Raw genomic sequence first — 19,206 nt, forward strand, 5'->3', positions numbered from 1 at the left:
GGACTAGACTGGAGGGGTGGGCAGGGGCCTCCCCGGCATACCATTTCCCCGCACACAGCCTCCCCCCGCTTCCCGCCCACAGCGGTACCCCCATGTGCGGGACCATCCCTTGTCACACAACTCCCCCGCCCGAGGATCTCCCACATGGCCCTGTGCCCCCCCCCCCAGACACCCAGCCCCCTCCCCACGCAACAGAATCCTCAGACACACGAGTGGAGGCAGGCACTGGGTTTAATTGGGACCTGATTCTGGAAGGAGCAAGGCCTGCAGTCCTCTTGGCTCTGTGCTCAGCCGGCCCTGGTGACCCCAGCTCGTACCAGCGGCTTTCACCCCAGATCACAGCCTACGCCGGCCCGCGGCCTCTGTTCCCGGCCCGGGCACTGGTCTGCGCGCAGACTGCCTGGGCCCCCCACTCATCTTCATCGGGGAGGCCTGCTGCATGGGCTCGCGGCCCCTCTTTCTCCCGCCAGGGGAGGCCCCCTCCGCTCACTGGGGCGTCTAGCTGGGCTGTGTAATCTCCCTTCGTCTTTAGGGCCTGGGGACGAGGATGCCAGGCCGGGTGTTAGGGTGGCTTCCTGGCCTCCTTCCTCAGCAGGGAGCTGGCCACTGCCAGGGCCCCGCCCTGCACGAACCGCACGAAATTGTCCCCAGCCAGCGGCCCCACGGCGTACAGGCCCTCCTGGCGGGTGCTCTGGTAGGTGAAGGGGTCCACGTCGATGGGGTTCCTCTTGGCGCTCAGCGGCTGGTCGGGGTCCATGGCCAAGTCAGCGCCCGCCCCGGGGAGGAAGGAGAGGTCGGGGTGGGAGCCGATGAGGACCAGCACCAGGGCGACCCCGAAGACTTTCTGGAGGCCGTCGCGGTCCCGGAACACGGCCTGGCGGTCGGCCTTAAAGAGCAGCAGCCAGTGTTCGGGGAGGCTGAGGTAGCCCTCGTAGGGGCTGGGCGACAGGATGGACTGCTCCCGCATCATCTGGTGCACCTTGTGGTACTCGGGGTACAGCATCTTGGGCAGCTGGTTGAAGACCAGGCCGGGGTCGTCCACGGGCCGGCGGAAGGTGTGGATCACGGGGATGTTGCAGTGACGCGCGTAGAGGACCGCGTCGGCCGCCGACAGCCCCGCGCCCACGATGAGGACGGGGTCGGAGGCTGGGGTTACCGCGCCCGCCCTCACGGCCGCCTCCAGGGCCGCCAGCTCATAGTGGACGAAGGGCAGGGCCTCCCCGGGGATGCCCAGCCGCGCCGGGCTGTCCGACGTGCCCGTGGCCAGGACCACGTTGCGGGCGCACAGGGAGAAGGGCTGTCGGCTCCGGTCCTCGGTGGTCACGAAGCCGCTCACCTGGAAGAGGGGGCTGGGCTCCCGGCCCCCGGAGCCGCCGGACTCAGGCGTCCCCCACTCCACGGCCGTGACCACGGCGCCGGACACAAAGTTGCGACCCAGGTCCTTCTTGGTCACATAGTCCCTGTAGTAGTGAGCGATGTCCCCAGCCGTGGCGCGGCTGTTGCGAAGGCCTCTGAAGGGAAGGAATGGGGAAGCGGGGGTGTCAGAGGGCAGACTGGGGTGTGGGGGCCACAAAGGGGCCATCGGGGGGTGACCAGGCCGGCGGTGGGCCGGGGTGAGAGTGTGGCCACCACAGTCAGGTGGCCTGGGTTCAAATCCCAGCTCTGCTGCCGGTGAGCTCTGTGCCTGAAGCCCTCCGTGCCTCATCTACACAGCGGGGAGGACGGTGGTGATGGTTCTATTTCATGTGGTTGCAGAGAGGGTTAGAGGGTCATGTGACCAGAAGCTTTAGGAAACAACCTGACAGGTAGTGACAGGTTAAGCCTCAGCCACTGTTATTACTCCCAAGGACTAAATAACGACCCACGTAAATATGGTGGGATTCCGGGGCACCTGGGAGGGGGGGCTCAGTCGGTTGAACGTCCGACTTCAGATGGGGTCACGATCTCGCGGTTTGTGGGTTCGAGCCCCACGTCGGGCTCGGTGCTGACAGCTCAGAGCCTGGAGCCTGCTTTGGAGTCTGGGTCTCGGTGTCTCTCTGCCCCTCCCCCACTCATGCTCTGCCTGTCTCTTTCTCTCTCTCTCTCTCTCAAAAATAAATAAAGATTTAAAATGTTTAAAAAAAAAATAACGGGAGGATTCCATGTCTATAAAGTTCAGAAACAGGGAAAACTGATCCACGGGGTGGGAGGGGAAGGAGAGGTCCCCCCCGGGCAGGAGGAAGGGGTCTGTGAGGGGGACTGTCACCATACTGGGGACCAGGATGAGGAGGCCTTCGGGGGCACACGCAGCCACAGGAGAGACTGTTTAATTGCAGCATTGTTCCTCTTGTCGGGTCGCTGTTGTCACCGCCCCTCCCAGGGCAATGACCGCAGGCCTGGGATCGAGGGTGGCTGAGGTACAGGCTTGCCATGATCTCAGCTCCTCTCTCCAGCGACCCGTGCGACCTCAGGGGAGTCCGCTTCCCCGAGTGTGGGCGTGTCGTTAAGGAGGAGCTCACTTCAGGAGAATCCTCTGTGACTCCCCCAACGGGACCGAGTGTGGCGCGAGCTCACACTGTGTCCCCCGAGGCTGTGCCGCGCGGCCCAGCTCGCTAGCCTGCTTCTGAAACCGGAGCCCTGGGGTCTGTTTCTGTGACCTTGTCACTTGCCCTTCTCGGAGTCAAAATGGTTTCAAAGAATGGGCCTAGGGTGTTACCTCCAGGGTTCCTTCTAAGAAGGGCATGTGGGACAGAAGGAGAGCCCCGGGACCGGGCAGGGCTTAGGAACCGTGGCGGCAGCAGCCCAGGGGGAGGGAGGGCACCTGCTGTGGGTGTGGGCCTCCCCCCACCCCTGCCTCAGCTCAGGGCCCCCCCGTGAGTAGGAATAGTCACAGGAGTAGGCGGAGAAGTGCTGAATCGGGAATATTACGCGGCCATGTAAAAGGCTGGTTACAAACACTGTCCTCACGGGGTGAAATCCTGAGGTCAGAGCGTTAAATTTAAAAGCAGAATATAAAAGGAGGGGCGCCTGGGAGGCTCAGCTGGTTAAGCGTCCGACTCTCGATCCCAGCTCAGGTCACGATCTCACGGTTTGTGAGCGTGAGCCTCGAGCCAGGCTCTGTGCTGACCGTGCAGTTCCTGCTTGGGAGTCTCTCTCTCTTTTCCTCTCTCTCTTCCCTTCTGCCACTCGTTCTCTCACTCTCTCTCAAAATAAATAAGAAAACATTAAAAAAAAAAAAGAAAAAGAAAAGTAGGCTATAAAAGGGCACGCCTACAATTACAACCTAAGTTCCCATCTGTCTGTTAACACGTCACGACGCTAGCCTGGGTGTCTTCCGACCAAATCTGCAGGGACACAAAGGCTTTGTGAAACGGGGTGGCTGGGTGGGAGGCAAGAGGCCTGTGAGGGGCGGAGGGGACAGGGCGTCACCACCCGCGCGGCGACCCCCTCCGACCCTGAGGCCCTGGGCAACTCTCTGCCTCGCTCCCCAGGCAGGGCAGGGGCTGGGACTCGTTTGTTCAGGGAATGAGCTGTTCCCCCAGGATGGTCAGAAGCGTGCAGGGAGGTCACGACGGAGCAGGAAACAAGATGGAGAGACCTACCCCCCCCCCCCCCCCCACACCATGGGCTAGCGACAGGCAGGGGCGTGGGGGTGGGGGGAGCCTGGTCGGAGCCCCAGGGCAGGGCCAGCTGTCCCCCTCCCACAGGGGCTGGGATGCTGCCCAGGCCCCCCCGTCAGAGGCTTGTGGGCCAGGCAGGAGCACTGGGGGGAGTCCTGGGGTGAGCCCAGCCCCAGGCGGCCCTCTCCCCACCGGGGCCTCAGTGTCCCGCCCCGGGCAGGAGGAAGGGCCGCGTTGGTGGCCCTGAGCCCCTTTCCCTCCGGCTCCTGGGCTCCGCATGGGGGCAGGCCCGGGTCACCCCGCCCTCCTCACCCTCCGGGGCTTTCCAGAACTGCCTCACCTCCGCTTCCTGCGTATCCACTCCTTGACCTGCAGGTCTGGGAGACCCATCCACTGGCCTTGGCTAAGGGTCACCATGGAGCCTTCAATGGACTGTGGGCAAAAGGGGTCCTTTGGTCCAGGCCTCTCCTAGCCCCTAGCCCAGCAGGTCGGCAGGGGGTGGGAGGCCTCAGCTGGGGAGGGGGCAGAAAGGGCAGGTGGAGAGGGAGGCAGAGGGGCGGTGGGTAGAGCAGGAGGGGGGAGGGAATAGGGAAAAGGCAGGAAACGGAAGAGTCCTAATCTTTGGGAGGAAATCTCTCCGACACTCCGGGTAGACTGAGCCCAGATCACCCCCCCCGCCCGCCTCTCCCGGCCCCCACTCACATGCCAGGCCCCCCCAGGCAGGTTCCGGCCTAGGACCATGTGGGGGATGGCTCGCTCCTTCTGGTGCTTCCAGGTAAGAACGGACTCCATGTTTCCCCCGAAGTCTGTGTCTGGGCGCAGGAGGGCGTCAAAGAGCAGGGCCACGGGGCTTTGGCACCGGCCTTCGAGGCCTTCAGACAGGTAATCCAGGTCCTGGAGGGGGTGCATGGGTCAGAGGGGCCACTGGACCAAGGCTGCCCGGTTTTGCATTCCCACCCTAGTATCAGGGTGGCCAGACAAACCCGGAAAGTGCTGCCTCTCACTAAGAGATAAGGCACGGCAGCATGTTAAAGGCTCTGACAAGTCCTGCAGCCGATTTTCCCTGTAGTTTTGCCAAACCCGAGCATCCCTCAGACTTCCTGGAGTAGGAACGTCTTCTCTGAGGAACTGGTGTCCTGTAGAAGGCATTTTGAAAGATGCCGATCTAGACCAAATGCCAGCTTGCTTCCTTATCCACCAGCTTGAGGGTGGGAGGGGCTAGGAGGAGGGGAAAATGCTGGGAGGAGGAGGTGGACAGCCAGCGGCCTTCTGGAAGGCCAGGGGCGTGGATGGAGGATTGGTGAGCTCCCTGGGGCAGGGGCTAGTGAAATGAACTACCCAGGGCGGAATTTCTCAACCGCGCTCTGTGGCGGGAGCGTGTAGGGTAACCGCAGTTGTGACAACCGACGTTGTCCCCGGGGATGGCCGAGGGGGCCGTGGAGAGCAGGATCATCCCCCGGGTTACACCCGCTGGTCTAGGGGACGTAAGGGAAGCTGGTGTCGCAGCTGCCGATCGCGAAAGACGGCCCTGGTTCCTGGCACGATTTCCGGGCCGGCCCCTGCGGCCGCTCGCCTTCCTCACGTGGTCTTGTGCTCTAACCACCGCGTATTTTTATTCTTGCCCTGCTTCCCCAGGGTGTGCGTGTCCCCTGCCCCATCCCCAGAGTTCTGGCCCACCTGGTCCAGGAGGGAGACCCCCGGCGCCTCGGCGAGCTTCCTCTGCAGCAGCGGGTGCGGGTGGACGGCATCTGGCCTCACGTAGGGGGTGTAGCCGGACAGCAGGTAGGACAGGCAGATGCCTGAGGGGCCGTTGCCTGAGGAGACAGGGTGGGGTCAGAGGTACCGAGGGCTTTGGTCTTGAGCTGACTTGCTCAATCGATTGGCTTTTCGTTCGTGAAAACAGAACGTCTGTTCCGCCGTTAGCCGAGCCGGCCACTGTGCGTAACAATGGCCAGTGACTGAAGCACTGACGGTCGTCGAGAGCCTACTATGCGCCGGGCGCTGTACTCTTGCACTACTCTCACGACAATCGCTGACATTTGTCGAGCACTTGCGATGTGTCAAGGGGATTTTAACAACCAAATAATAAGAAACTGACCGATCCCCCCCGCCGGACCGGGCCCCGCACGAGGCCCTGTCGTGCGTGCCTCGGCCCCCATTCTCTCCCGATAACACTCGCGGGTGCACGCTACCCTTTCCCCCTTTCCATCCCGGGAGGGAGCGGGAGCTCAGAGAGGTTGAGTAACTTGCTCGTGGTCACACAGCAACGTGACGGAGATTCTAAGACCGCTAAGAACTAGTCCTGTTAGCCCAGAGCTGACCGTCTGGGATGTCACACAGACGAGTAAAATATTAGAGCACAGATTGTTCCGTGCTCTGCAGGGGTGAGAGCAGGGGCGCGGAGGAGGGGTGCGGCGCCACCGGTGGGGGTCTCTGCTCCCCGGGCCTGAATGACTCACACCGCCTGTGCGTGGCACTTCTTGGGCATTTAACCTCGTGACATCGTTTCTTATCGGTCTTTCCCGTCCTCCTTATCTTGTGCTGCTGAGAAGATTACTCGTGTGTGGAATTAGGACAAACCCGTATGAAATCGCTGACGTTCGACTCTTTTTGATTTACAGAAATGGCCATTTCGGATCTCGGCTCGCACGGGGGAGGGGCCGCCTGTCTCCCACTGGGCAGCCCTGAGGCAGGAACCACATGCTTCAGCCGTCACCCCTCATGCGGGCACCTAGCACAGGGCCAGGCGCAGGGACGGTCGTGGGCTTAGGACCAGGCCTCCCCCCTGCCCCCCCCCCCCCCTCCGCTCTCGCCGGGCAACCTCAGTGATGGTTCTGCTCTGGCCCCCTGGGTTCCTGGAGGGATTACAGGGAACGGGAACGGCATTTTATAAGCTGCTGGGCACCTCATCAGGCGCACCGCGAATGCTCAGTGGCCAATTTTTTTTTTTTCCGTTTAACTTTTATTTTTTTTAAATATGAAATGTATTGTCGGATCGGTTTCCATACAACTCAGTGGCCGATTTTAAAGGCAACGGTGGTAAAGAAAGGCCAGGCCTGGGCTTGCCTGGCTCCTGACCTTCCACTCTAGGGGCTCAGCGTGTCCCCTCCCCCTGCCCCGGGGCAGCACTCACCGATGATGAGGACTGGGAGGGGCTCCGAACGGTCGGTGCCAAGGTGGTCCCTCCTGCGGATGTTCATGGCTGGGGCTGGTGGGGGGCTGGGAGCTGGCAGCTGATCTGGGGGAGAGGAAGGGCCACTCGGTGAGCCTTGGGTGTCATGCAGGCACTTCCCAGCTACGGGGTATTGTCCTTTGGCCCTCAGGGTCAAGTCCACGATCCTCCCTGAGGCCAGTCAGGGTGCCGCTCCCCTGCTCCTTCTCCCCTCCTCGCACCTGCTCCGTTCCAAACAGTCCCCTCTCCCGACCCGGTCACTTCCACGTCTGTGCTGCACCCCACTTGTCCCATCTCATCGGCGGGCAGTGACAACACCCAAAGCTTCCCGTCCACCTTCTGTAAGGCCCCTTCTTCTCAACCCAGGGGCAAGCCCTGGCCGACAACGTGGTGACAGCCACCGCCCCCACCCCGGTCCAGGCCTCAGATCTCTGAGCAGCCAGTGGACTTTGGAGCCATCACCCGGCTCTAGCACGGCGCTTCCTAGCTGGTGACCAGGGGCCCATTCCCGGACCTCTCTGGGTCAGGCTCCTCGTCTATAAAGTGGGAATAGCAGTCTCCACCCGGGAGGGTTGTTCAGGGACGCAGTGAGGTGACGGCCGTGAAGCGCCGGCTGGAGCAAAATGTGCTGCCGGGAAAGGACCAGGGCTCACGGCCTGTTCCAGGGGGCTCGGTTGGAACAGGTGGGCTTGTGGAGAATTGCCCCCCCCCCCCCCCCCCCTGGGGAAACTAGGTTTGGAGAAAAGGCTTCCAAGCTGGCTGGTCTCTGGAGCACCAGCGCCCCCTGCTGGCCGCGAGCCTGCATCACTCACAGCGACGCAGACCCCGTTCTTGACGCTGCAGGTGCAGAAGAGGCTCCAGACTCATCTTCTCCCTCCGCGTCCCCCAAACCCAGCTAACGGGGGCCCCCGGGCTCGCCCGCTGTCCACACCCGGCCGTCCTGAGGGCCCCAAGGCAGCACCCACACGAGTGCGTCAGGAACGGGTGGCCGTTAGCACCGACCTAGCTCCTTCCTGTGTTCTGCTCATACGGCCCCACGCAGAAAGCTCTGTCAGTTATGATCCCATTTCACAGATGCGTAAACTGGAGCCCAGAGGGGACGCACAGGTCGCTCAGTGCCACAAAGCTGCCTCTTAAACCCAGGGCTAACTGGTGCCAGGCTTTGCCCGGGTGCACCATGCGTGACCCCGGCCAGCCCCAGGGAGACCCGGGGCTTGTCACAGGGTCACACACACGTACAAAGTGAGTGGGTGGTCATATGGCCCCAGGGAGGGGGGCCCAGGGTCACTGCCATCAGAATTCTCCCGGAGAAGGTGCAAATCTGGATTTCTACGTGCATTCTCTGATTTGGAAAAGTGGGTGACTAATTCACACTCGTCCAAAAAACCGTGAATGGCCGACGAAATGTGACGGAGCCAGGATACGACCTCTGATGCGTGCACAGTGACAGAAACAGCAGCCCCCACCCCCAGGCAGGCCCTGAGAGGTGAGCCGTGTCACCTCCACCTGGCAGGAAAAGGGAGCCTCGAGATTAAAGGACGTCTCCGGAGTCACACGGCGGGAAGGGGCACGTCAGGGGGCACGTCAGGGACTCCCTCCTCGGTGCTCTCGGGCCCCCTGAAAACAGCCTTCCATGCCGCTGCTGGGCCCAGGGGAGAGGACGACTTGGGGGTGGCCCACCCCACCACGAACAAGAACGACACAAAAGGCTAACACTTCTGGACTTCTATGGAGCTGGCTATGTACAAAGCATGTTCTAAACACTTTATCCACATTAATTTGATTCTTATTTAATTAGCAGCATGCACTGCCATACGTACTCTTAGGCTCGCTCCCATATTACAGATAGTCAAGCTGAGGCCAGCGAGCCCTTCTCCAGAGTGGAGTGTGACGGGGGCCATTCCCAGCCGGGCTCACCCTTCTGCCCTGTCCCCTCTGCTGGTGGGGAGGGAGGCCATGGGTCCACGTTCCCAGCTGGCAGGGAGCAGTTTCTCACTAACCGCTGGGCACTGGGTGAGCCTGGTGGTCCTGGAGAACAAGATTATAGTTCCCAGAACACTTTCTCCCGGAACCGCCAAACAGCCCCAGGGCCCCACCCCTCCTCATGACTGTCCCCAGGAACAACAGGGACCCAGGTGATGTCCTTGCTGAAAGCTGTGCCTTAGCAACTTTCATTCTCATGCAAACCCACTTCACTGATGTGAAAACTGAGGCTCAGGGAGGTGAGGCCATGCCCCTGAGGTCACAGAGCCAGCGGGTGATAGAACGAGGGTTTGGCACCCGTGGTTTGGGTTCACCTAGACTCTCCACAGCCCCCCGAAATGAGCACGCAACGTGCTCCCAGGGACCCGAGCCCGCCCTGGGCATGCCCGTCCCCTCTCTTGCCCCTTGAGCGTCCCCACCCCCAGTGAAGAGGGGCACTCCCCCAGCCCTCATTTGCCCTCTTCTTGTGCTTCCCGGAAGGTGGAGGGATCCAGTTACCACCAGGGCTCTCGGGATCTGAGTCCAGGGCTCCCAGCGGCCTCTGGATGCCACCCATGTGAGGTCACGACCCAGGGGACACTCCTGTGCAGCGTCCCAAGGTCCTGAGCAGCCAAAAGCTCTCATGACCTTGGAAGAAGGCACACACTGCCTACTGACAGCAGGCGACCTGAAACCACACCCATCCCAGTTAGGCTTTTTAGTGCTGTGGCGTTGGCATGGCCACCTTTTTAATGTTAACTTTTTCTTTGAGTGCCCCCCCGCCCCGGCCCGCACTGCCTGGACAGCAAAAAAGCTCCCATGAAAGACTGACTGTAAGTCCCAGAAGCAAATCGGCATCAAAGGAATGGAAATAATGGCATCTGTAAATGATGTTTCTTTGAAGTTTGTAGCACAGGCACTTTCGGGGCGGGGGAGGGGAAGGCTTAAATCTGTTCGGAGACACTGAGGCACCAGTTCGGCTGCACTTACTGGGCACCTCCGGCGGCCCTTTGCTCATTTGACTTTGATGACGCCCCCCACCCCGGGGCACAGAGGCGCCGTCTTGCCCGGGAAATGTCCGAGATGATGGCCTCGAGTGCGAGGCCTGCCCGTGGATAACGGGGGAAAAGACTGCACGATGACAGTTGCCACCAAGAAAGTGACACGAGGCTGCGGGGCAGGGTGAAGGCGAGGGGGGTCCCTCGACACACAAGGGCCACCTGCCGGCAGCCTGGGCACACCCCCCTGCACCCCCTCCCTTTGGAGCCTCCCCTTCCTGAGCCCCAAGAGTTCAGAGGCTCCCCAGACCCCTGGTTCTCAGCACCCCAACCTTCTGTCAGACGCCAAGTGCTGGGGACCCCCCGGGGCGGCCCGGAAGGCCGGGAGAAGCACCCAGCCCAGCAGCCTGGCTGCAGGACCCAGGGGCCTCTCCGGGCAGCGCGCAGGGCTGACCACGCCTCTTTCCTGCCCAGAGCAGCATCACGTGGACCGGCGACGGCGGGCGGCTGGGACGGAGGGTGCCAGGCACCTGGAGATGGTCATGGCCCGCAGGGGCGGAGGAGGAACCCGGCGGCGGCCTGAAGAGCTTCTTAGTGGGGCCTGCCGGCCCCCCTGCCCAGCCGCGCCCCTGTCTCCCGCCCCCAGGCCACTCACCTGACCCGCAGGCGTTGCAGGGAACCCGGGGAGCCTGACCTGGCTAGCGCCTGGAGGGCCGGGGTCACAGAACCACCGGGGAGCGGGCTGCCTTTGCCCCGTGGGGACCCGACCGAGCAGGCTGTGCGAGTCAGGGAGGCGAGGGTATTTCACGGGCTGGAAGGAGGCGGGCGGGCGGGGCGGGGCCAGGAAAATCACTTTCATAAGCGTGAGTCAGCAGGGGCCCCTGGATGAATGAACTTGCACTAGACCCAGGACCGGCCTTAAAGGGCCCCCACCGGCCGGGGTGGGGGTGGGGGTGGCCAGGCTGGCCCCCACCCCTGGGGCTCAGTCAGTAAACGGAGGCCCCAAGGGACCCCCAACCGAGCCAGCCTGGCCTTTTCTCTTAGGGAGGGAAGACAGCCTTCCCAAAATTGGAGGTGGCCCTTGTGTTGGGAGTGGAGAAAGCCACACACCCTGCTTGCACTTGGTGCCCACCCCCCCCTCGGCTGTTCTCCACTCCGCCTCACCCGACTCAGTGACCAACCTCCTGACATCAGCCTGCCCAGGGTGAGACCCCGGGCTCTGCCACTTCCTGGGCGAGCTGCCTCAGCTTCCTCATCTCAGAAACGGGGCTGGCTAACAGGCTTTCCCCCCTGGGCTGGGCGTGGTATGTAAGCGATGTCACCCTTGGCTCCCTAGTTCAAGTCCCCCTTTCTTCCTTATTCTTTCTCCGCACGCCTCACGTTTTGCTGACCCTTACTATTATTTCATCGTCTGTCTCCCCAGACCAGGAGGTGGGTCCTGCGTGGGCAGGGGAGTGTTTCCGTGTCTGCTTTATCCCGAATCTAAAATGCTGCTCTGCACACAGTAGGTGCTCAAGAAGGAAGGAGGGAGGGAGGGAGGGAGGGAGGGTTGGGACAGTATTTGGCCCACAGACCTCAGTGCACATTAGCTGTGGTTTTCATTATTGACGTGAATGTCGCCCCCTCGTCCTTTCCTGGCGGGGGGGGGGGGGGGGGGCTGTGGCAGGCAAGGGGGAACTCGCCTTGCATGCAAAATTTAAGGGTGCACTGAGAACACTCAGTGATGAAGAAAATAGTATTTTAGTGCAAGGTTTTTTGGAAAATCAAACCTAGGGGCGCCTGGCTGGTCCAGTCGGAGGAGCGTGCGACTCTTGATCTTGGGGTCGTGAGTTCGAGACCCACATTGTGTGTGAAGGTTACTTTAAAAAAATAAATAAACCTGAAAAATCAAAAAACAATGCCAGAAGTGAAGGATACACAAAAGATTACAATTTCAAAACCAAACAGGATCTGTAACCGTGCCGAGCCATATTGGAGCCTGAGCAAGAAGAAAAATCAGAATACTGATGCTGTCTTCATTTAAAACCTTGCTATGTTTCTTCATCTTGGATTTTTGGCGTTACTCTTGATTTTTAAAAATACTGCAGGAACACAAGACCCGTGGGTCTTGATCATGGAATGCGTTGGTGCCCCTTATAGTTTGTGCCCGAGGTGATGTCTCTCTCCTGGTCCTGGTGGCCACAGGGGCTGGGGCTGGGGTTCGCACAGCACAGGGTATGCACAGGGAGGTGAGGTGGGGGGACGAGGAGGAAGGGGACCAGGTCAGATTGTGAGGCTCTACCGGGGACAGAGTGTGGTATCCCACCAACGAAAGACAACCTCTGAGGATACAGAGTCCCGCTGAGACGGGCAGGGACAGACGGACCGACAGAAGCCACGGAGTGGGGGGAGGAGAGGATGGGGGAGAGGGAGAGAGGCGAGCTGGCACAGGGAGGGCTGGAGGCTGGGGGTGGGTGGAGGGTTTCGGGGGCAGCGCGAAGAGCAGGCTGAGAAGGGAGACCCTGGGTTCAGGGAGGAGATTAGGGGTCATGAGCTGGGAAGGCGGCCCCACAAGGCTACGCCTGAGGGGAGCCCCTGCCTCCGGCCTGCGCTCTCCTCCTTGGGGGCTCTTGGGTATGTGCCCTGTGCCCGGGACCCCACTCTCAGAAGGGCCCTGGGCTTGCTTTAAAGCTCTGCTGTCGCCACTTTAAAATCCTTATTGGGGTGCCTGGGTGGCTCAGTCGGTTGAGCATCCGACTTCAGCTCGGGTGATGATCTCGTGGTTCACGGGTTCGAGCCCCGCTGACAGCTCAGAGCCTGGAGCCTGCTTCACAGATTCTGTCTCCCTCTCTCTCTGCCCCTCCCTGGCTCGTACTCGGTCTCTCTCTCTCTCTCTCAAAAATAAATAAAACATGAAAAAGTAATAATAAAAAATAAAGTCCTTGTGAATTTTTGAATGAGGGGTCCCTCATTCTCCCAATTTGCACTGGGCCCCACAGATCACATGATGGGCCAGACTGGGCTGCACCGAGTATGGCCTGCTGGGTGCTGGGCTTGGGCGCAGCCCCCCGGGCTGGGTGATTTCTGCTAAGGCACTGCCCCCCTGGAGCCTCGCTTTGCCCACGGGCAAATGGCACCCACAGTCCCGGGCCCCTGAGCAGCAGTGCTCCGCGGGGTCCTATATGACAGGGTATATAGCAGGGCGGGGGGGGGGTCAGCGGGAAACCCACTGCTCTGGGCTGCGGCTCCCTGGGTGGCTTCTAGCCCCTTGTAGGTGTGCTGTGTGACCTTGGCTGTGGCCTCCCTCTCTGGGCCGTGGCTGTTTCCAACGGCTGTGGCCGTTCCAGCCGTGGCCTTGTTTCCAACGCTCCCCGACACTCTGAACGGGCACCGTCCATGCACCAGGAGCCCAGGGACAGCCTGGGGAGTGCGGCTTCCACAGACATACCTCTGCTGCAGGCTGTATCTTTGCCCGGCCGCCTCGTCGTCTCCACCTCCCCATCCCAGGGCTCTGGTCTGGAACTTCCAGTGTGTTTGGATGTGTAAACTGAGGCAGAGAGAGACACCCCGGGTCAGAGGTTCCCACTTGGAGCGTCTCAGCCCACGTGGGGCGAGGATGAGGTTCGGGGTCCAGAAAGGAAAGCCCGGGAAGGAGGTGGGCGCCTGGGTCCCCCATCTCTGGGTCTGGCCTGTCCTTCCTCCTGACCTGCCTCGTGGCCCCCGCTAGCCCTGATCCCTTTTCCGAATTTTGAAAATCTGCTGATACAGAGAATTGTGGGCGAGATGTGGACTTTCTTCCCCGTCGCCTGTTTATCTGCCAGGAGATTGTGGGAAATAGAATGTGTTGACTTGCTTCCAAAAAGCTTGGCCAAGACATAGACAGATATGTCACGGGCGACAAAGGGACGGTGGTTGGGGACCATGGAGAGGGAAGGCAGGTCTGTGGAGGTTGACTTTGGGTGACTGGCTCTCTTGGGACTCCACTGGGCGCCCCGACCCCTCCACACCTGCCCCGTCCCCTTCAGCATCTGGAATGTGAGCGCCTGGATCCAGATGTACTGAAACGAAGGTTGCAAGACGAAGCAAACACAAATACAGGCCCTCAGGCAACCGGACTGCAGATAAGATACAAGCTTTTAGTGTAAATAGATTCCATGCAATATTTAGGATGTACTTAGACGAAACAATTTTTTTTTTCATTGTTTATCTGAAATTCAGTTAATTTCAGCCTCTATTTTATTTGGCAAATCTAGCCGTAAGCATAAAGTACACTAAGTTTTGAATAGTACAATAAAAAAAAAAAAAAAAAAAGGAAGGGAAAATGTCTCAATCGTTTTTATATGGATTACATGGTAAAATGAGAATATTTTAGACATCTTGGGTTAAATAAGACAAAGCATTAAAATAGTGTTCACCTGTTTCTTTTTACGTGACTAGTGCGGCATCTGGAAAATGCATGCCTGTGGCCCTTTTTAGGCTTTTACTGGACATTGGCACCTGGTGCCGGCTGGTCATGCAAACCGGGACATTCCTGGATTTAGCAGTGAAAGTCCCGCCGTGTTCCAGGAACACTCTCAGTCCTTGAGAAATCACACCCATCCGGCGTCCGCAGCGCAGCAAGCAGCCGGACAGGGAGACGTGGGAGAGGCGTTTCCCTTCTGAGCCTCAGTTCTCCCATCTGGGCACTGGCCGTGCAAGGTGGTGACAGCAGAGGGAGGGGCCCAGCAGGAGGAAGGAGCTCAGACACAGCAGCCCCCCGCCCCCCGGGCCTCCCCCAAGCTCCCTGCAGCTGCTTGGGTGCTGGGGAACCAGTGGAAGTGAGGACAGGCTGGCTTCGGGGCGCTCCCCTGGGGGTCCTGACATTGGAAGGATCCCCTGTCAAAACCGCGATTTCTCTCTCCCCACAAAGTCCTAGGACTATTCCCAGGGGCTGCTTCTGGCCCTTCCGCCTCCCTTTTCCCCGTGGTGGCTCCCAGAGCACTGCCACTGGCCAGGCACCTCCAGGCGTGGACAGAAAGTGCTTTACACGCAGCTGAGGCTCAGAGAGGCCAGTCTTGAGCCTGAGGGCACACAGCATGAGCGACAGAACAGGGGCTTGCGCCAGGGGCTGGGACTGCAGAGTCTGGACCCTTCCGGGGAAAAGGAAGACCATGAACTAAGGAAGGGACAGTCTCCTTCCTGCCTGGAGCACAGAGGCATGGCCCGGGAACTCTCCCGAAGGGCCTACCTGCCACCACAGTCACCCTCTTTCTGAGGTGCCCACACTGTAAGGCGTTTCGGGGACGGATGCATGTAATCAGTACACGAGTCCAGTGAGAAAAGTCTGCACGGGGCTCTTATTTTCCCATGCTACAGGTGAGGAAGCTGAGGCCCAGGGAATGTTAAGATGCGACCCCAAGTCACGGCGCGCGGTTAGAGTGGGACTGTGACCGGGTTCTTCCAGCTGCCCTGGCACAACGGGACCAGGCTCTTCCGGCACATGACAGTACAGCTAATATTTGCCTTCCCCACTCACGGAGCTTTGCCACCACCTTATCTCACTGACTCCCCACAACCAGAGGGTGGGCAAATATTTTCAACAACAAGTTTAGTTTACAGATGAAGAAACCCAGGGGGACTTGCCCAAGGCCACTGTTTCCAACGGGGTGGCAGAGGGGACCCGGAATGAAATCTGGCTGTCTGGTGGCAGGGCCACGCAGGCTGCCCCAGGACAGCGGTGGGAGCTGCCAGCGGGGGTTCACGACCCAGGGAATCACCACAGATGCCTGGGGAGATGAGGTCAAAGCTGTGGTGGGGGGGGGGGGGGCTGGGCCCTCTTCCCACCCACGGAGAGAGCTGGGGGGGCAGTCAGGAACCACAGGCGGAGTGTGGGGTTGGCCCCCAGAGGAGAGTCTGATGGGGGGGGCTCAGCCCCAGCCTGCGGCCACACTCTCTGCCTCCTGATTCCCCCTCCTCCTGAAAAGCCAGGGAGAAAGTTATGGCAGGAGAGTGAATGTACCTGCCCTACAGTCAGGGTGGACAGGGGGTTCTGCCCAGGAGTGAGACAAATGGGGACTCTGACCCCATCACTTTCAGCTGGGTGACTTTGGGCAGGTGACTTAACCCCTCTGAGCTTCCACGTCTTGCACGTGAGAGGCCGATGGCAGAGCAGAACTGTAAGCCCCGCTGCGCATGGGACTCGCCCAGCGAGAACCTAAAGCTATACTAACGCCCAGGCCTCGGTCCCAGAGATTCTGACCTCGCTGGGCTGGGGTGCAGCTGGCTCCGGGGAGTCCCCGTGTGCAGCGGGGCCGGGAGCCTCTGCCCTGGCAGCTGCAGGGGACGAGCAGAAAGCCCCTGGCCCCGGGGGAGGAGCCCCTCCCACCTTGGCGGCCGGTCCTTTGTCAACCACATTCCGCACGCAGCTGCGGGGAGAGTCATGAGGCCTAAAAGAGGAATCGGCTTCAGAGGAGCCAGACCACCAGGACTGCTGGTGACCCCAGTGGGGGTCTTGCCGGAGTCCCAAAGAACCACCGACTCCACCACTGGACGCACCGCTACGTCCCCTTACTCATTTACCGCACGCGACTCACGTTCCCCGACTCGGTTCTAGGCCACCGCCCAGGCATCTGCACCGCCACACCGTGAGCCCGGAATTCCGGGGACCCCCCCTGCAGGAAACAGCTACGATAAGCCAGGAGACCCCCTCCCCCCACGTCCCCCCGCAAAGGCGCCGATATTAACAGCAAAGGCCGTGAGCGACTCCCGCGCCCGCTGCTGACCGTGGGTCTGTGCGTGGTGGCGAAGGCCCAGACAGACATACTCCACAGCCTTTGAAAAGCGCAGGTCGGGAGCCAAAGACACGGGGGGGGGGGGGGGGGGCTGGGGGCAGGAACCGGAACATATTGGGGAGAAAAGAGGAAGCTGGGCCCACAGTGGAGGCCAAGGAGTCTCAGCTGGATTTTTGAATTCGAATTCCTATTACCTTTGCATAACAGACAACAATAGTCATCCTAAGTGGAGACAATTTTTGAGCCGAGGGCCTCCTGTGTTTTGTTCACAGATGAATTGCAGGCGTCCAGCACGGGGCCTGGGACACAGTGCTAGCTCAGTAAACAGTGACTGAATGAATTAATGAGTCTCGTTGCTTCCAGACTTTCCAGATAGCCTCTGGAAACACTGCCGAACGTGAATAAAGCCCTCTTTATGTCATAGGCGCATGGACGGGCGTGCCTGACGTATATTTCAGTCTAAGGTGACCACTGGGAATTGGCTGAGGTTGAAGACAGAGCCCTGTGGCACGCCAGTAGAGGTCCTTTCTTCCTCCAGGAGACACGGCTCCACCATTGGCAGAGGGGAGCACACAGTGTCTGTGAAGTCAGAGACCATGGGTTGTGCATCAGCTCCGATGTGTCTTTGGGTTCATTACTTCACTTCTCCGAGCCTCAGTTTCCTCATCTGTAGTACAGAGGGGATAATCCCTGTCCCCCAGGTAGCTCGTGGGTCCTCAGGGAGGCTGTGGGTCCTCAGGGAGAGGCGGACACCCCTCCCCTCTGTGTATCACCATGCGGACGCTCCAGCCACCCAGCCCAGAGCCCCACTCCCCCCAAATGTCCTTGAGGCCAGTGGTTCTGGAAATGTGGTCCCCGGACCAGCAGCAGCAGCACCTCGGAGCTTATCAGAAACGTAGAGGCTCAGGCCCCCGCCCTGGCCCCACAACCTGCACTTTCACGAGGCTTCTGGGTGATTCCCTCCAGGTTTTGATGCGCTGCTGAAGGAGAGGACAAGAAATTCCATCAAAGGCTCTGCCTACGCCTGCACAGTCCTTTGACTTGACTGCCCTGGATGAGCCCACGCTAGGCCCTTGGGGGTGCAGTGCCTCTCTCCCTACAGGCTCGTAAATCGTAAGTAACCTGCAGTCTAGGGCTGGAGGTTTAGCTGGCGCCTCGTCTGTCGGAAAACTGGGGCCCCACCTCCTGGTCCCTGCCCTTGAGGGTCCTGCCATCGACCTGCAAGCCCCAGGCCCCTTGGCATGCTGAGAGGTAGGCTTGCAGCGGAAGGAAGCCCCCCAGACTCCGGGCTGCCAGGGCCGTCGGACCAGCCCTTCCAACAAGCTTCCGGGCCCTTCCCGAGCGGCCCAGGTTTATTGTCCTGGACCCAGAGGCCAGAAGCGGAGCTGGCGCTCCTGAGCTGTTTTGTCTCTGGCGTCTGTGGCTTTTGCCCCTTGGCCCCGGGGAGCGGGGGGGTGGGGGCGGGCATCACTCGCTTTGTTTCATTTGGCCCACGTGCTACTAAAAAAAGCCTTGTTTGCCACCGTTATCAGGGTTTATGGGGCCTTGCCTTCTCGGGCAGGTGGGGTCAGGGCCTCCGGGATTTAACTTAGTGTCATGTGATCGGACCTTTCCCAGCGACAGGACAGGACAGGAGAACAGCTCCAAGAGCATTTTGCACGTTTCTCTGCAGAACAGCACTGGTGCCCAGCACGGAAGTCCTACGACGACGGCCTCGGGGCTCCCGGGCCCAAGTGGGAGACGGGATTCCGGAGCCCCGTCCTTTCCCGCTGAGGCCCCACAGGCCCGCAGAGTCTCTTGCAAGCTCACAAACTGCAAATGAGAGGCGGCACTCCCCTGCTGGACCACCTCCAGGGGCTCCCACTGCCCTCAGGCCTCAGATGCAGGCAGGACCCTGCAGGAGCTGACCGGAAGGGCCTCCTCGCCCTCCTCCCAGGCGCCCAGGGAGCCCTGCTCTGCCGGCCATGCCCCTGCCCCTGCCTTGCTTTCCCGTGGCTCTGGGCAAGCCTCTCCGCGCTAGGTCTCCACTCCCGCTGCTCGGACTAAGCGGGGCCACTGGGGCTTGCGTTTCGTAGACGTGTGCTCTGTTAACCATCGGAGCCCCCCCCCAGCCACGAACCAGACGAGGCAAAAGGCGACAAACGCTTCCGTGCCCAAGGGCCCAGGGTCGGAGGGGAGAAACGAGAAGGGGCTTTGGAGGGCATTCGAGGGTGGGGGCGATGAGTGTCACGGCAGCCGCTCTGGAGAGGTCGCGTGTCAGCTGAGGCGTGCTTGGCCACTCAGAGAACCGGGGTGGGGCGGTCTGGGGGTGCAGGACACACGTGCTCCCAGGAGAGGCCCCAGGGTGGGAGGCGGTTGCCTTGTTTGAGGACAGGAGGGTGAGGGGGCCCCTGAGGGGCTGGGAGACAAGCTCGGCTGCAGCAGGGAGCCCCTGGAGGTCCTGGGCAGAGTGGGGGCTGTCCAGTGAGAGCCGAAGCTGCCTTGGACCAAGGTACCGGCCGTGTGGGTGCAGAACGGATGGGATCTCCACCCATTTTGGAGCCAGCGTCAGCGGGACTTGGTGACAGACCGACACTGGAGGTGAGCCTCTTGCCTGGCTCAGCGTGAACCACTCACCCCTCTGAGAGCAGGGCCCTGGTGTGTGCACCTGCCGGTCCCTGTGGTGTGGATATTCCCACCAAGACGGACCCAGGCTACCCGGTCCCCCCCCCCGACTCCCCGGGGGT

General features: G+C 60.7%; 1 protein-coding gene across 4 annotated transcripts in view; it reads right to left on the reverse strand.

The window, feature by feature from the left end:
• Positions 1-213: 213 nt before the first annotated feature.
• The window catches only part of OSGIN1 (oxidative stress induced growth inhibitor 1), a 32,389-nt gene continuing 13,396 nt past the window's right edge, over positions 214-19,206 (reverse strand). Inside the window, exons 2-7 of one of the 4 annotated variants that reach the window (XM_086688813.1) lie at positions 13,159-13,257; positions 6,733-6,837; positions 5,277-5,413; positions 4,302-4,493; positions 3,940-4,031; positions 214-1,511 (exon numbers count right to left, since the gene is read on the reverse strand). In XM_086688813.1, coding sequence (XP_086544939.1) covers positions 563-1,511; positions 3,940-4,031; positions 4,302-4,493; positions 5,277-5,413; positions 6,733-6,799 — 1,437 coding nt within the window. In that variant the 5' untranslated portion in view covers positions 6,800-6,837; positions 13,159-13,257 and the 3' untranslated portion in view covers positions 214-562. Of the gene's footprint in view, positions 1,512-3,939; positions 4,032-4,301; positions 4,494-5,276; positions 5,414-6,732; positions 6,838-8,591; positions 9,469-10,386; positions 10,533-13,158; positions 13,258-19,206 lie in introns of those variants that run through there. The other 3 variants (XM_086688809.1, XM_086688812.1, XM_086688811.1) reach the window with 3 other exon arrangements.

The sequence above is a fragment of the Puma concolor genome, chromosome E2 (assembly GCF_028749965.1).
Source record: "Puma concolor isolate L17-30 chromosome E2, mPumCon1.1.hap2, whole genome shotgun sequence".
NCBI classification, from domain to species: Eukaryota; Metazoa; Chordata; class Mammalia; order Carnivora; family Felidae; genus Puma; species Puma concolor.